This window comes from Poecile atricapillus, chromosome 15, assembly GCF_030490865.1.
Source record: "Poecile atricapillus isolate bPoeAtr1 chromosome 15, bPoeAtr1.hap1, whole genome shotgun sequence".
Lineage (NCBI taxonomy): Eukaryota > Metazoa > Chordata > Aves > Passeriformes > Paridae > Poecile > Poecile atricapillus.
In genome coordinates, this window is record NC_081263.1 from 11,855,602 (window position 1) to 11,873,412 (window position 17,811).

Consider the following 17,811-nt stretch of genomic DNA (forward strand, 5'->3'; position numbering starts at 1 on the left):
TTTGAAGTATAGAAGGGCAAATACCACTGGGTACATGCCCACAAGCCTGCACCAAAGGTAGAGAGGGCGATACAGGATCAGGAATCCTCACGGCTTTGAGGCAAACTTACCCATACCTCTCTTAGAGCAGGGCACCACAAAACACTAAACCGGCTTTTGAGCTGAAAGAGTCAGGTTTCAGCAGCATGGAATTCAGACTAATTAACTTTTCTACAACAGCAAAAGCACAAAACATCAAACAAAACCCAGAATTTCCAAAATTTTTAGGTAGTTCTCTGCCAGCTCACCCTGCCCAGTCAGGTGAATCCTCCTCCCAAGGCTCCTGCAACACAACAAAATCTACACAATCTCTCCCCCTCCCTGGGCATTTACTGTTTCTGTGATCATAAACACTTGGCTGGTCCCTGTAATCCCACCTGGGCACTCTTAAAAACCACAAGCAAGACAATAAGAGGATTGATTTTTTTTTTTTTTTTTTCCACAGCAATCAGAGAAACTTAGGGAAAAAAGCTTATAAATTAGGAAAAATATGAGCCTAATTTGTCTTTTATATAATCCAATATTTTTATAAGCACAGCTGAAAGCTTCTGAGTTTCTCTACCCTGACTGGGAGCAATTAGGAGATTAACTGTAAACCACAAAAGAGATGTGCCATGACATTGCTGCAACCAGCCCTCCCTCAAAACGCTTTGGTTAACTGAGATTTCTAACAGAAAACATCCAAAATGCTCCTGGGATAAAGGACACCCTATGAAAGTGTTGCATCCTGAAACATCATCTCACTCTAAAAGCCTCTGTGCTTAATTAACACCTCACCAGGTTTTTCTACACAACTGTATTAATTGGGACATAAATGGATAATAGAGGCTGCTCCTTCTGTCTACAAAGCTTTGCCCTCACTCACAGATTGTCCCTTTTTATTCACACAGACCTTTCAGAAGGAAACCTGTGTTTCAGAGGAAACCTGGGAGGTTTCCTCCTCCTTTCTGTGCTCTGGGGACTGACAAAGCAGATGTTTGCCAGTCCTCAGATGCCTCTTGGTTCATGGCACTGTGGGGGTTTCCTGACTCTGCTTTTAATTGTATTTTGAACAGAGTGGACAAACACACGATCATTCATAAAATAAAGGATAATCCTGCTGCCAGACTGCCCATACTTTGCCATTTAAATTTATTCCTTGAAGCCTTGCCTCCTGGGAGCAGAAATTCAGGGTCACTCCCCGCTCCCAGGACCTGGGAGTCTCCACAGGACAGGGTGAGGTGCGGGTTCCAGCAGCTGGTCCAGATTTGCTCACTCTGCCCTAAAAATCCCTCACTCCAGCACCTATCTGCAGGCTCAGGAGCTTCCCCCAGCCACAGAATTTAGGCATTAACAGGTAGCTAAAAGCCTGTTCACCATGCTTCATTTAGCTTGCTAAGAGCTCTTCTGGAAAATGGGAGTGATTAGAGGGTGGCGTGGGGTGTGATTTATTGTCCTCATGCCAGCCACAAAGGGAGCACACAAATGCCAGTCGACACAACTGTGGCACTGAAATAATTGAGTTTGCAGGGGGATGCTTTCCTGGAGCAGAGTTTTATGTACTGCAGATATATTGAAAAAGGTCAGTCAAAATATCCGCTGTTATTTCAAAGGTCTTTCTCACCTGGTTTTGGGTGGGTTCTCAGAAATCCTGCTTTTTTTTTCTGGTTTGTTGAAAAGATAACAAGAATGTGACTTTTTCTTTGTCTCAATATCAAGCCTGGAGAAGAGAAGGTTGTGTGGAGGCCTCAGAGCAGCCTTCCAGTGTCCAGGGAAGCTGGAGAGGGACCCTGCACAGGAACTGCTGTAACAGGAATGGGGGGAATGGGTTCAGACTGAAAGAGGGGAAATTTAGCTTTGATATACAGAAAGGAAATTCTTTCCTGTAAGGATGGAGAGGCCCTGGCACAGGGTGCCCAGAGCAGCTGTGGCTGCCCCTGGATCCCTGGAAGTGTCCAAGGACAGGCTGGATGAGGTTTGGAGCAAACCCCCATGGCAGGGGTGGAATGAGAGGATCTCTAAAGTCCCTTCCAACCCAAACCATCCTGTGGTTCCATGTAGCCAATGAGACACTGCCTGGGGTATCTTTCTCTGCTCCCCCTGCTCAGTGCCAGAATGTGTCAGTGCAGGTTATAAACCACCACCCTTTTACTTCTTGAATATTTCCTTACACCCCTTATTTCTTCAGATTTACCCAATTATGATTTCTTTATTAAATTGTTTATTATTACACCCTTGAGCCTACTGAAAGAAGTGCTAAACCTCTCATTCACATCCACAAACCTTGAATCAAGGCTCTGTGTCACAAGAATTTATTTTCCCCCCAGCCATTGTGGGTACACCATTACTAATTTTAACTCTGGCCCACAACACTTGTAGCTGTCACATTTTTTCCAGACCCTTTTCTATTCACCCACCCTGACACCAACACCAAGAGCAGCTGTGGCTGCTCCTGGACCTCTGGAAGTGTCCCAGGCCAGGTTGGACAGGGCTTGGAGCACCCTGGGATAGTGGAAGGTGTCCCTGCCCATGGCAGGGTGGAATGAGGTATTTTTGGGTTTGTTCCAATGCAAATAATTCTGGGATTCTCTGGTTGCACCCACCAGTTAAGAAGCCAAGTACAGAGGTCACTGCTCACCTTTACCCAGCCATGGCAGCAGCAGCTCTGCAATCTGGACTGGCCAAATACTGCTTGTTGCTAGCCCAAGGTCTGGCAGGGCAATAACCTGCTCCCCATGCAAAGAGAAATAATGTTTTCCCATTTAGCCCACATTCAATGTGCTTTTTGCCTCTTTGTAGCAGAAAATCCAGTTTCATAAAAGTTCAAGTTTAATATCAGCTGCAAGCCTTCAGGAGCTATTAGCTGATAATTCTCTGAGCTTTTGCCTCAGACTCCCTGACCAGCAGCACTGAAATTATCAAATCACAGCAATGTGATGGAAAACCTTCACTGCAGCAATGAATTTCTTTTTGAATGGAGTTTGACACAGTTACTTACCTTCAGCATTCACATATGTATTTGAGATCCTATCACACAAATACAGGGGCTGAGCCTCTTTTTTTTGTGCTGTTACAGAATAACCCACATCAGCAGACCGACAATCCTTAAGACTCTTAACAATTTTAACATTTCTTAAAAGTAAAACTCTCATACCAAACACCTAAAGTGCAAATATTTATGTTATACAGCCTGTACATTGATTTTCCAGCTGGGTGTTTGATGTGTAGGGAACCAACTCTTGGCACTCTGTATCCATGAAATGGGGGTCTTCTAAATCAAAAACAAGATAACATCATTTTCTTTTACTTTTCAGGACTGAAATTACATAATGTTTTTATTGAGATGTTTACAAAAAATAAATCCTAAAAAACAAAAATGAAACAAAAAGAAAACCCACCAAAAAAAAACCCAAATATCTATAATGGAAAAATGAATTATTTCATTAAAGTAATTCTTTATTGGCCCTAAATTTTACATGCAGACAGATTTTTGAGGATTTGAGGATTGTCTTTTGAGGAGTTTTATGAAAACAAAGGAAGGGCATCAGTGAAAAGTGGGTTAATTGTGTAGGAGGAAATCAACACAAATACCTTTCAGTCTGAAAGCTTAAACTTAATGTTACCCCAGATTTTTCCAGCTAGTCCACCTTCAGGAATTTTCCAGGCTGAAATAATGAAGTACCAAGACTATGTTTAGACAGAGAGGAGCAAAGGTGTAAGTTAAGCAGGAAAAACAAGCACTCACTGCTTTCTATTCATCCTCCAAGATGTTAAAAATAAGTTTTCCCTTCTTAATTTTGAGATGTAATCCTTAGGAAGCTCTGAAAACTGTAAATCAAATTTCCAATATTGTTTCTGCAGGCATTCAAACAATCCTGGCTCTTGCAGGATGTTTATTAGCACTGGAGAGCTGATGGATCATGTGCCACCAGGATTGGAAAGGGGCAAATATTGGAGTAAATCTGGAAGGGGTGACTGTGAGCTGTGTGGTTAGAAAATGCAAGAGGCTGATTGCAGAGCAGGTCTGTAAGAAACTCTCTAAGGCCATTTCCCAGCCTGGTCCCACCTGAAACTGGGACTGCTGGGATGGGCAGGGCTGAATATCCTGGGCCAGGGCAGAGCCAGAACTCTGCCTCAGCACTTTCTGCATCCATTTCATTCTCCCCATGGCCACTCTCAGAAAGTTCTCAGAGAGGTAGGTGCTGCTTTGCCCTGATTGTTCAGCATATCTGGGGGTATGTTACTATTTCTATCCATTTTCTTCAGCTTCCTGGATAGATTTTGCTCACTGGATATATTCCTGAGTAGATTTTTGCTGCAATGCCAAGGCTTTGCTGAAATAAAGCCCCTCACTAAGTGTTGTACTGAGCAGGAGATTCACTTACACAGGAAATCCTGTATTTTCAGCATGGAAGAAACTCTGTGCTAAACATCCTGCTCAGAATGCAATTTTCTGAAGCATATTTTATTATAGAATGTCCTGCTTTGCAGTAGCATCAGTAAATAAATATGTCTGTGATACATATGGGTTTGTTCTCTTTGGGATTTTATATGGGGAGGTGGAAAGTTCCTGGGGCTGAACAAAGGAGAAGCTGTGAAAAGGAAAGCCAAGACTGAATCTTATTTTTCTCCTACCAACTCTCTGGTCTGCCTTTTGAGCCAGGATGGCAGCAGGAGTGGAGCCTGAGCAGGGAGGGTTTGCCAAAGCAGAGATCCCTGCAGCATCATCCCTCTGGAGTGGCTGGCTGTGCACTGGGTCACTTAAAGCTGTTTCAGCCCTATAATCTTCAAATCCCACTGGTTTGGGTGGGAAAGGATCTTCAAGTTCCTCTCAATCCAATCCCCTGTCGTGAGCAGAGAATCTTCCACTAGACCAGGCTGCTCCAAGCCCTGTCCAACCTGGCCTGGGACAGAGCATGTAACAATTTATGTTTTATGAGGGAGGCACCTCTTTCAGCACAAAACCTGACTTTACAAGGTCACTTCATTTTAAAAAGTGTAAAAACACCCAGTTCTGGAGGCAGATGTTGGGATTGAGGAGCTCTGCCTGTTCTTTCCAGAGCCCTTGCTGTCATGCCAGAGGTGGCTCCCCTTCTGCACCAGCACATCCCCAAATCCCAACGAGGTAAATCTTTAAATTAATATGAGGAGGGACAAAAAATCCCTCTTGGCAGGTCTGAAATAGATCAACTTGATGTGGGAAGGAGGAAGATGTTTGCTGGGTCTCCCATCTTTTCCACATGCTTACAGACGCCGTTCTCAAATTTAAACTGCACCTCTGTTGGGCTGGTTTTTTCCTCTTCCTGAAATTCACACTGTATCTGGACTGGATATATGGATATATTTGGATTATCTGGATGTATTCTGGAGCATAAGAGCTATGAGGAGCAGTTGAGGGAATTGGGGTTGTTTACCCTGGAGAAAAGGAGGCTCAGAGGGTCCTTATCACCCTCTACAATCACCTGAAAGGAGGTTGGAGCCAGATGAGGGATCTGTCTTTTCTCCCAAGCCATAGGACAAGAGGAAACAGCCTCAAGCTGCATCAGGGGAGACTCAAGTTGGATATTGGGAACAATTTCTTCAGTAAAAAAGTGGTGAAAATTTGAAACAAGCTGCCCAGAGAAGTGGTGGAGTCACAAACCCTGGAATTGTTCAAAAAACAAGCAGAACCAATATGGTTCAGTGAAGACCACAGTACCTGGCCAAAGTTTGGATGTGATGGTCTTGGATGGCCAAAGTTTGGATGTGATTGATCTTTTCCAATGCTAATTATTCCACAGACCCTGTAGCTCTCTGCACAGGTAAACAGAAACCCCTTCCTGCAGAACAAACATGGGAGTTACATACATTTATTGGGAATGTAGGATGTAGATGTAGATATGACTGATTACAACAACAAAACCAAAAAACATCAAACTTAGTCATAAATTATAAAACAGAGCTGCCAACCAGTGGCATTTAAAAGTCACGAGTCAACCCTCACAAAAACATGAGGTATTATCTTTCAGAAATATGTGTTCAGTTATTTATCTTCTGCTTTTCTGAGTTGTTAAAATGAATTTAAATCATCTTTTCAAGGCTTTGTTCTTAACCATGAAGTAGAAACTTACTTTTAGGGGAGGAAAAAAAGCTGAATTTCTTGAGCTGGCAGAACTCCAGGAATCAGGACTTTAAGGGAAAAAGCCCAAACAAATATAACGTGTGAACCGTATTAAAACTGCAAGAGTTGGCAACACTTTGACATAATAGAGTATTTTTATGCCAAAACAACTGTGTGTGACAGGGATAAACTTGGCCACCATCACATTCCACTTCTCACTTCTCACATTTAACTCTTTGTGCAGCCCCAGCCTGAAGCAGCTCTTTGTAGATGTGATTTCTAAAGCAGGAGCTGCTGGAGTGCTCAGGGTCAAAGTCTGCCCTTGAGCAATGTCTGCAGAGTCGTATTTACAGATTGTACTAACGAGATATCAAAGCTCCAACACCAGAGATAGCTGAAAGTAATATGAAATAAAAGTCTCTTGCTAAAAGAAAACTGATGTAGAAGGGCAGAGGGAAAATTCATTAGCTGGTAGTGAAAAGAATAATGGGCTTTAGAGCCGATTCTTGAGGTTCTTTCCAACACCAGCAGCTTTAGTAAATGGAAGTTGCAATATTGAGGGAAGAGTAATTCCAATGGGAACTGTTTCCCAGTTTTCAAATCTGCACATCAGTAGCTGCACGTGGCTGCCTCCAGGTGCATTCCCTGCCTCCTTCCAGGAGATGGGATTTGATCTCACCAGAGTCCCTGGAGTTTAATTAAAATGCTGAATTCCTGCTCCTGCCTCAGCTGCCTAAATGCAGGTTGTGTGTGTGGGGTGAGGTTCACACTCCTTGAGAAGGGTTTAGAAGTGATGGAAGGGAATGTGTTCACTCCACGTTGTTTTATTTACTCACACCCCACTTGTCACTTGCTGAGACATCTCTGACCATCAAAGACAAAATCTTCTTCCCCAAAACTGCTTTTCCTTCTCCACTCCTGGGCATCTCTCCCCAAATTCCCATACCTGGCACCTGCTCAGAGGTTTATTTGGGGTCTCTGCTCCTGGAGGTGATGGCAAAGCCCTGTTTTCCCTCAGAAAGTTTCCATCCTGATGGTATCCAAAAGACAGAGCATTTCCAATGAGCTGAGGCTCAAAGCAGAGAGCAAATAAAAGCATGAAAATGTGGTGTAAAAATGAACTTTTTAAAAAATCAGTCCTGAGTTGTCTGAGTTTTATAACTTCTAAAGGGTGTGAGGTTGATAATTCTGTATCATGGGTTTGTTGGGTTTTTGGGTTTTTTTGCAGAGACAGAAGAGCTGGCAAGTAAAAAACTTCTAGCAGCCTCCACAAAGCACCAGCTAAGCTTTTCTTTCCTCCTTTGAAATAAACTAATGCAGTGAAACAAAGGCAAAAAAATCTATTTGGTCAAATAATTCCCTTGGCTGCAGCATGATAATTTTTTTTTTAGGAAAATCCAACGCTGTAAATAACAGGAATTTTATCAAGAGATTAAAGAAAACAAGCTCACTTTCTTCACTGAAAGAAAATGAGTTAAAATATCATTGACAGATGGCAATCTGAGAGTGAATACTTTATTACAGGCTGATGACACCATTTTCTCTCTCATATTTCCAAGTGTAAAAGGCAGGCACCTTTTACACAGCTGCCTGGAAGGAACCTGTTTAGCCAAGGTTCATCCCCCCATTTCAGGCAAGAGAAAAATACTCACTGTAATGTCACAATAAATCTGGGATTTATGAAAATAAGCCTGAGAGCCCCAGCCAGGCCAGGCACAGCTTCTCCCAAGGAAATTGAATCTTCCTGCACATCTCTCTCCATCAGAGCTCTGTCTCTGCTCTGAGACACAGCAGCCAGCAAATCCCTGCAGCCCCTTCCCAGCACAGCCTGCATGCTCCTGCTGCCTCATTTGGAGCTAAAAGGATCTTCTGAGAGACAAATACACTGCTTTTTAACAGACCTGAGCAGCCTTTGAAGGTGGGACACAGAGACTCGTGGCACTTCTGTGGCTACAGGAATTGTCATTCATATATGCACTTCATTCTTTCCCTGATTTCAGCTCCTGGGTGGCTGCACAACAGGCAGAAGAGCAATGAGAATGAAAGGGAGAGAGCTTGTTTTCAGGAGAGGTGCCTCAGCAGTCGAGTTCCTGTGATCCTTCTGTCCAGCACTGATCCTTCCCTGACCCAGCACTGATCTTCCAAGACCTTCGACCATCTCACCTGATGTGGCAAACTCCCATTAGTTCCTAAACCATGCATCAAAACAGGGAGTCAGGGTTAGGAAATGCATCCCACCAGCAGCTCAGCTGAGGCTGGAGCATCTTGAGTTTGGTTCCAGTCAGGGAATCCTCACCAGGAGAGCCTGAGCCACCAGAGCTGGCAGGAGCTCAGGCCACCCTCATTGCCCTGTCACAAAACCACAGAGGGACTGCAGATGGGGGTGCAGGGACACTGAAACACTTGTGGGAGTGGTTAGGCACCAAGAAAAGTCCATTTTTGCTTTTCCACTTCAAAAAGAAGGAAATATTTTTGAAGTGTGGTGGTAAATTAATCCGGTTGTGAACAAATGCGTGGGTACGTTAGTTTATGTCTTGTGCAAATATCACAGAGTCAGAGAAGCACAGAAGGGCTTGGCTTGGAAGAGACTTTAAAGATCACCCAGTCCAACCTTACCATGGCAGGGACACCTTCCACTGTCCCAGGCTGCTCCAAGCCCTGTCCAGCCTGGCCTTGGACACTTCCAGGGATCCAGGGGCAGCCCCAGCTGCTCTGGGCACCCTGTGCCAGGGCCTCAGCACCCTCACAGGGAGGAATTTCTTCCTAATTTCTAATCTGAATCAACACTCATGGAATTATTCAACTCTAATTCCACAGGAGTTCCTGCAGAAAATTTAAACTGCTTTTCTGGAAAGGGTATGGTTGAACTGGCAAGCACAGCTTTACAGGCAACCAGTCAAGTCTCTAAGTGAAATCAGTGAAAAAAACCTCCCAGCTCTGTGGGATATTTCCTCCCTGGGTTTTTCAGCAGCCTCATGTACAGCCATCCTTGGGGTGCCTCACTCTGCCAGCTGTACCAAGAGACTTTATGCAGAAGATGTTCACAGCAGGCGATAATGGCGAGCAATTGAGAGCAAAAATAGGGTGGGATATATGGGGAAAAAAGAGTTGCAGCTCTTAACTGACCAGACAGAGAAAGCTGGGAGGAAAGAGGGCAAGTCATTAAATCCAAATCTTGGCTGATAGAGGAAGATAGCTGCATCTTCTCTTGCAGGAAGGAAATAAGTCAGTAAAACACATTTTCAGCAGTGCTGCTGTGCACCATTATTGCAATTATTTAGTGAAGAGATGGCTGAGTATATAAGTACCACCCTGACTTTGATAATGGTGCTTTTAATTTGTGTAGGTTCGACAGCGCATTAAGGGCTCTAGGCACAATTATTCTCAAATGATAGATTCTCTTTCAGGAAACCATATAGGGGATTTCTTCCACTTTCTTCCTAAGGATAATAGAAAATAGCAGAAGCTTGACATCATAATAGAGTTCAAGTGCCTTAGCAGTAGATCTGCTCTCAAGGAATTCTAAAAAAGCTGCACTAATGTACTTTCCTGTGTGCATGGCACGGGCAGTCCCGTTTGGAGCTCTGGCAAATAAACAGAATGTTGCCTCTCCTGCCCATCAATCCAGAGAGCTCAGGATGATATATCAGGATGATATAATGCCCTGCATTCCAACCCAATCAGCTGCTCCTGCCTAATTATACAAGCAAAACAAAGCCAGACTGTTTAAGGTAGAAAAGGAGGCGGGAGGGGGAACTGCCATAAAACACTGAGGGAGAGCTGTCTCCTCTTCTCAAACATGTAAAACCAAAGAGTTGTTTTCCCCTTAAACAGGAATACTGCGGCCATGATTCCACAGACCTATTTACTTTTCTTTTCATAATGTGCCAGTCTGCATGCAATAAAGCTGTCAGGCACAGCTCGAGAGCAATAAATACGAGGAAAAGTGTTATTTAACAGGCCAAGAATCATCTGTAGAGTGTCACTGTGCATTCAGAGCAGTGCTCATGTAAAAAGTCATTTTGCAAAATGACAATTTGTGTCACATCTATTTCCATCTCTCCTCCCAGTCCCTTTTCCTCGGAATTCTCAGCAGGAGTAGGGAGGTTCTGCATCCCTGTCCTGCTGCTGCTAAAGGAGTTGGTGCCAGAGCTGTCCAGGGCACTGAGACAGGGGAGGAAAAGGAAAGGGCAGAAACCTGCAGGGCTCTGAAGAAAACAGGATGGGAAAATGACTCTATTTTACTAGTCTCAGAACAGATGTGTAAACCTAAAGATCCCACCTATGCAGAGATAAAGGGAATGAAAGACAAAGCCCTGATGCACAAGAACCTGGATATGTATCTACTTCAGTTACAACTCACAGAAAGTGTTGGCTACAGGGGTTCCAGACTGAAAGAGACAGAAAAAGTCTAAAATCTTGGACTTCTGTGTCCCACCACAGCTGGCATGCTCAAGCACTTATCATTTCTTCAGGCCAATAAAAGCATAGATTTCTTTCTTTAAGAAAGATGAGCTTTTGCAGACCCAGGCATAAAAATCTCCTCAAGCCCATCTAAAGCATCACATCAATATAGGAGTCTGATTTGAAACAGCTTCTCTGGAACACAGGTCCCCTTTCCAAGGTGTTCCTCTCAGAGCCAAAATTGTTCCAAACAATTCTGATGTAACAAATTTCCCTCAGAGACCAGAGTCCCAGCAGATTTGTGGTGAAGACTCCCAAAGGCACCAGTGACCCAACAAAGATCACTCTGAGCCAAAATCCCCCAAGGAAAAGGAATGGTGACCAGAAGGGTGTGCAAAAGAAATGAGTTAGGGACTTAACTCAGTGTCAAGTCACTGAATGAATGGGGTTTGCTTTGTGGTTTGAAAGGAATAGGAATAAAATAATTACAGAGCTTTGATTTTCTGTCATGCTCCCTTTACCACTGTGTGATTTGCTCTTTTGAGCATCTACAGAAATTTAAAACCCAGTGTAGCATCTGGCCAACCCCCTTTCATGAAAAGGAATGGATTCCTGAAAAACCCCACTGAATAATATCAAATTTATCAATGATATGTGGGGGAAATAACCAGGCAGTGTATAGATCTGAAAGCAACCACGAGCACTGCTTGGTTGAGGAATGATATTTATTTATGTACTGTGATTATCGAGTGATGGAATGACTGGGTGGGTTGTGTTATATCTGCAGTCACAGACAGCCAACTGTGTAGATGGGCTGGAGATACATGACATTTGATTCAGGACTTTCACAGCCTTTTGGCAGGCCTGTTTTGTTCTGGGAGCATCAGCAGCCCTATAAATAAGTTATTGATTTTAATTTGTGAGCAGAATATTGTTTAATCTCTGCAAGTCGCCTCCTGTTCCACTGTATGAAGTCAGCAGAAGGAAATAAAAGTATCAAATATCTGCTAAATTGCACTGAGTTAAAAAATCTGCCATCAGTGACATTTTACCCTTCAAAGCCAGCATTCTCCTAAATTGAGTTTCTTTTAATGATGGCAGACAGCCTCTCCACAGAATGGTCCTAGAAAGACTGTGAGATTTCAATGATAGCTAATTAAATAGTTTTGGCTCATCTGTGGCTCATCTTGGGACATTCTGTGGGGTGTGGGCTCACTGTGGGAGGCCTTGCAGTGGGAGGGGGGTTTGTGGAGAAAGCACAATGGTTCTGCTCAAAGAAAACTCTCAGGACGAGGGTTCTCCCTCTCCCTGATGGGTCTTCTTTTCTCTCCTGGTCACTAAATCACTACAACACTGTCTCAAGTGACCAATTATTTGGCAGCCCCAGAGCATCACAGTCCAGAAAACGTCTCCATCTCACCCCCATTCAAACACAGAGTTTTAACTCAGCCATGCTCACACCTGAATCTGCCTCTCATGTGCAGTTTGGCAAAAGCAGCTGGTGTTTGGAAGTGATGGCCCTGGGGAAGCTGAGGTGGTTTGTGCTGGAGCTGTGTGACAGAGGTGCCCACAGGCTGTCCCCATGGGGGTGCACACACCTCTGCTGTGCTCTGTGGCCTCCAAACGCCCCTCATCATCATCTCTGCCTGCAGGGGACAAGGGTCACCACGGGCTGTCACCTCACAACCAGCACAGTCACACCTGGGGTTGGGATCATCCACATCCAACCCCTTTCCATGGGCACCTCCAGGATGCTCAGAGCCCCATCCAGCTACTTCATGGCTTTAAAAAATCACATCAACCAGGTACAGACCCCCCTGGGTGGGCTTTACACACTCTGCCACTTTGTTCCTGTCAATACTTACAAGTTTTCTTAGTAGAAACCTGAAGTTTGGTGCTGGGTTGAGTGGTCTGTACATCAATATTGTATACAGGAAATAGAATCTATCACTTGTACTCTATTGCATTTACTTATTATTGCCTTTCACTTTGAGTCAAGATGGGATTGAAAACTGATACCCAGAAATTCCCACTGGAAATTCCTCAGCCTGTTTTTTCCAGCCACAGCACCAGCTATTATGATACCACATTTTCAAGTAACCTTGCAATTCGGAAAAGTCCTGTTGAGAAAAGCATTTTCAAATTAACCTTTGAAATTATGGCTGCTCATGGCCTTTCCCCAACCTGACTCATGAAGAAAAGCCTGTCTTCCTTGAAATTCTATTAAAAATGCCAGCCAAACAAACCCATTATGGCTATAACAGCTCAAATTAATGTCAACGTGTCAGGACATATGTCTAATTTCAGTTTGGAGACTTGAAGATTGGAATCCTCATTGTGGGCACCATCAGCTGTTTCCAAACAGCCTTCATGTCTGGAGAGATTCATTTGAAATGAGGACCATCAAGGCAGACCTCACAGAGCTGTTCAGATGGTGCATTAATTCCAGTCACTTGGCTAAATCTACGATTATCGTCACTGTGGATTCAATCATCCACTCACACTTGCTACTGGTGCAGTTTCAAAGGCCTTTCCACACATTCTTCTTCTCCATGGGACACAGAAAGGGAGAGCATTGGCTGTGACCTTCGGGTGGGATTGATGGGGATGAGGATCTTGGCTAAATGAGGCAGGGCACCCGCTCTGCCCTGCCCAGAGCTGCACCAGCTGGAACAAATCCCTGCCCAGCTCCTGATCTGGCCTGCTCAGCACAAAGGAACCTCTGACAAGGGCTGAAATTAAACTGAAAATTGGAGTGAGAGTATCAAACCACTCCAAGCCTGTGGTGAAGAGCTGGAGCTCTCATCTATATGGATATTGACTCTGGGACAGAGAGAAGGAGGGCTGAGCTTGTATTACAGCACTATTCAGAAGCTTGTCACTATTGAAACCCTTTGCATTGGTTGCTATATAAATGCAAGGCAGACAGGCCTTTTCACAGATTTCCTGCCATTTAGCTCCGGATGGCACAAAGGAAGGGAACAAACAGGAAGGGAGATGGATGGGAGTGATGTGAGATCACAGAGCTGTGCATACCCTAAGCGTATGCACGACCTGATTCTTCAGAGAGCATGCTTATAATCACTGCTTAATCTTTCCTCTTCTGTCTGTTCTGAATTGTATTGTGTATTTTTAGCCAATTTCTCCCTCCTGATACGCAACCTCCAAAATAGAAAAGAAAAAAAGTCACGCTTTTCCCCTTATCCCGTTGTGTCTCAGTACTTTCAGGAGAATCCTTGGTTTTTTTCTAGGATTATACACATTTGATGCCTCTGAATATAGATTTCCAAATTTCTTACTGTCGAGTCTCTGTGTGCTCGGTTTGTTTTGTCAACTTCAAAAAACATTTAAAAAAAATAATTTAAAATGACCTTTTGACACAACCGAGACATAAGCGTGGATTCCACTGTGTGCAAAACTTCTGGGACTCTGTCAAAACCAATATTTGTTGTTCTCAGCAACATTTCAGTTATTCAAGGCAAACCTGAGAAATGCTGATGAGTGCAAAAATCTCAGTTGAAACTTCACTTGAAACTTCTCACAGTGAAGAAAAGCTTCTCTACCAATTCCGGAATAAAAAACATCAAGACTCCTTCAGAACTCATACCAGAGGAAAGAATAATGTACTGGATGTTAGGAAAAAAGGGAATATCTAAAGCCTTCATCTGGCCCATTAATCACACTGGAAATCTGCTTAGTTATGGACATGGAGGTCGCTTAGGAGTAAGAAATCACAGAATTACGGAATCATGGAATGGTTTGGGTTGGAAGGAACCTTAAATCTCATCCCATTCCTGCCCCAGCCATGGCAGGGACACCTTCCACTGTCCCAGGGTGCTCCAAGCCCTGTCCAGCCTGGCCTTGGGCACTGCCAGGGATCCAGGGGCATCCACATCCTCTCTGGGCACCCCATTCCCCACCAAAACCAGGAGATCACCCAGAGCAGCTCCAGTGGGCACACACATCTGTACACATCTGTGTGCAAGAATAACAGTGCAAAGAAAAGACAAATCTCCAATCCACTTGAGTCTTCGTTTTCTCTCTTGCATTTATTGGATTATTTGGCTCAAGCTCTGCATTCCTGACTGGTTCTGTTTGCCCACTGGCCAGTCCATGCCCAGGGGAGCGTTCCCAGCAAAGCAAGCAGATTGAGCTGCATTCCATGCACTTTACTTGGCACTGCTTGGAGCAGGCTGAGGAGATTTAATTGGGTTTTAAGGAGAAATAACCCAGAATATCTGGCTTGAAAAACATTTTCTGAAGCAGCTCCAAAGGTTTCTTAAGAGCAAGTCAAGCCATCAGAGACAAATTAATGGGCAAGTTTCATGTCAGATGGTCAAAGTACATGATAAATGCAATTAATAAGGCACTAGATTAGATTTTGACATTCAATCTTGCACAGTAGATAGAGTGGGAAACTGTTCTGTGCCAGGAGCAGAGCAGCAAACAAGGGGCAGCCGTGGTGCTTTCCTTCTCCTTGCTCTGGAGTTATCTCCAGGATGAGGACAGCCTTTCCCTGGACACATCGCCTTCTCCTGCCTCTGCCTTCCTCAGCCCAGCTCCTTTGGCAGCAGCCTGGGAGGAACCTGCAGCCCAGCCTCCTCCTGCTCTTCCCCAAGCCTTTTCCACTTTCCCAGCAAGTTCTCCACAGCCAGAGGAAGCAAAACAATGTGGGGAAATAACCTGTTCTTCCCAGCTTCAGGCTGGACCAAGTAGTCCCAAAATGGAACCTCTCAAAAGTTTTCCCCTTCTTCTTCGACTTTTTGATGTCCTTTATTCCTTCACAGACACTAATAAACCTAGTAGGAATCATTTCAACTGAACATGAACTATATTTACAATCATCAGCAAATATTCCTCAGGTGAAAACTAAGTTGAGGAGGAGTAGCTGGGGCAGTAAAACTTGGTTGGAGGTGGAAAAATGGAGCAACTGCCTGATTTAATGTTTTCTGCAAGGCAACCAGGAGTTTTGCACATGTTGTACATGATCAGGGTAAAAAAGGTGGTTTATAGCAAAAATAATTATAATCCAATTGTGCTGGATGGAAACCTTCCCTGAACACTTCAGCTGTGCACAGGTGCAGCATTTCCCTTCAAAATATTGCCCAGAGCTGGCAAGGGGCTGGAGGAAAGGCAGGTTCCTCATGAGGAGAATTCACAGACTGAGCTCCTTGAGCTGACTCTGCTGGAATCGCCGCCTGATGGAGGAGGGTGGACAGTTCTCAGCACCTGTGTCTGCCCTCCTTTAATATCTGAATCATAAACACACTTTTCATGGTTCAGCATGAAATCCAGTCCCACAAACAGCGCTTCAAATCTGCAATCAAAAATGTGCCACCATTTCAAAGCCGCCGAGAGTCACTGTAGTGTTTTGACAGATCCCTGTAAACACTGTGGCCATTTCACGGTTACCTCAGGCTATCTTTTCATCTCCAACATGCTTCAACCCTTTAATGTAGTATTTAGACCAATGTTGTTATTAGATTTTCCCTGGATGAAAGGATCCATAAACGCAAATGCCAGTTGCTAATTCTTGGTAGTACAAAATAATGGTATAAGTACATCACACAATAAGACAAAAATTAAGCTGGTAATTTATACTGCTGAATTAGATACAGCAACAAAAGAGAGAGGCAATTATATACCACAGTAAAATCTTCAGTGCACAGACTTAAGCATTCCTCAGTCTTTAGTGTTCAATTAGGGTAAAATTTACTTTCAATACAAGACATAATGCCAAGGGCTTTCACACCCTCTGTTAAAATATAGGATTTCATCTCATCTGCTCCGTGCAAAGTCTTTTTATTCTGGCAAAAATGAAGGTTTAGCTCTAAAGAACAATTTGATTTGCATTACACATTGCATTAACAGGCTGCAGCGAGCAGATTTATCTGCCAAATGAATGTATTCTAATAGGTCTGATGATCTGTCTTTATGGTATCATTTGATTAACAACAAATTTATTCGCTTGGCAGCTGTATTCCTTAATCAGGTATTCATTAAGCAATAGCATATAAATATGTATAAATGTCAGATTTATGGATCAGAGACTACAATAATTCCATTTAAGAAAGGTGGATTGTCTATACTTCTAATTATTTTCCCTTTAAATAGGCTCATCAAATCTACACATTTGTACACGTCCAGGGCCTGATTTTCAGAGCCAAGGGTTCCTGTCCAACTGGGCAGAATTCCCTTCCTTTGGAGCCTCATCCAAGTCCTCTGACAAGCTCTTCCAGCCCTACTGCTCAATTATATTGGACATCACACCACCATCTCCCTGTCTTAGATGTTTTTATAGTGGGTTTGTTCTCAAATCTGAGTAATTCACCTTTTTGAACACACCTATTTTGCATCTGGACAATCTCTGCTTGTCATTCCATAACCTGGACCTGCAAAAATAGTTTTTTGGCAATGCATGTGCACCGGCAAATGGCATAAAAAGGAATTTCTAAAGAGAATATCTTCTTTTAAATGGATCTTGGTTTTGATAATAATGAAAAAATGAATATAATTACCAGGGAGAAATATTCTGTGGAATTCAACCCAGGTTATAGACTAAGTCCATGAAAGTACTTTTACCTTTCTTTTTTCGAGCTGACTCCCTAGCAGCCACTTTTACACTTTGTGGGAGGCTGGAAGAAAAAAAAAAAGTGTCTGTGAAATAATCCTGAGTTTATCAGGGATAAGTACTGTTATTTTGATATCTGTACAGGAGTTAGCAGGACTGGAGCTCTCAGACCCCAGTTAAAGCAAAAATTGAACTGGAGACGAGAGTTTGGGCAAGTCCTGCCCTTGACTCAGATTTCTGGCAGTAGCTCTGTTTGAGGCAGCCTGCACCCCAAATTGTTCTCATCCATAAGGTCTTGATAATGGGTGATTAGGTCTATTGCAGAATGAATTATTTATTGAATAGACACAAATTAAACAGACATAAGACCTTGAACACAGGATAAAAACTACTAGCAGATAAAATACAGCGTACAATAAAGGTGCCTATATTACAGCTAGTGAAGAAATAGTATAGATTATGATTCAGTGTCATTTACCACCAAATTGATGGAGTACACATAGAATTCTTCCATTCAATTCCCAGGAAAGTATCTATGGAATTTGCATCCAAACTCTGCAGAAGTCCTACATGTTTCCTGGGTGTGTGTAGGAGGCTTCTGCCTTCAGGAAAGTTTGTGTAGCTTTTGTAGGTTGTAAAAGTAGTGTCACTCAGTCAGGAATTCCAGCATATCTCCCCACATCTTGTTCTCATGTCCAGTTGTTTATTGGGAATTCCA

At 43.4% G+C, this 17,811-nt stretch overlaps 1 protein-coding gene across 1 annotated transcript in view; it reads right to left on the reverse strand.

Annotated features, from left to right (window-relative positions):
- The window catches only part of PTPRT (protein tyrosine phosphatase receptor type T), a 497,897-nt gene extending 480,168 nt beyond the window's left edge, over positions 1-17,729 (reverse strand). The window contains exons 1-2 of the mRNA XM_058850913.1: positions 17,572-17,729; positions 17,105-17,157 (exon numbers count right to left, since the gene is read on the reverse strand). Of these exons, the coding sequence (XP_058706896.1) occupies positions 17,105-17,157; positions 17,572-17,594 (76 nt within the window). The 5' untranslated portion in view covers positions 17,595-17,729. The remainder of the gene's footprint in view (positions 1-17,104; positions 17,158-17,571) is intronic.
- Between the last annotated feature and the right edge of the window lie 82 nt (positions 17,730-17,811).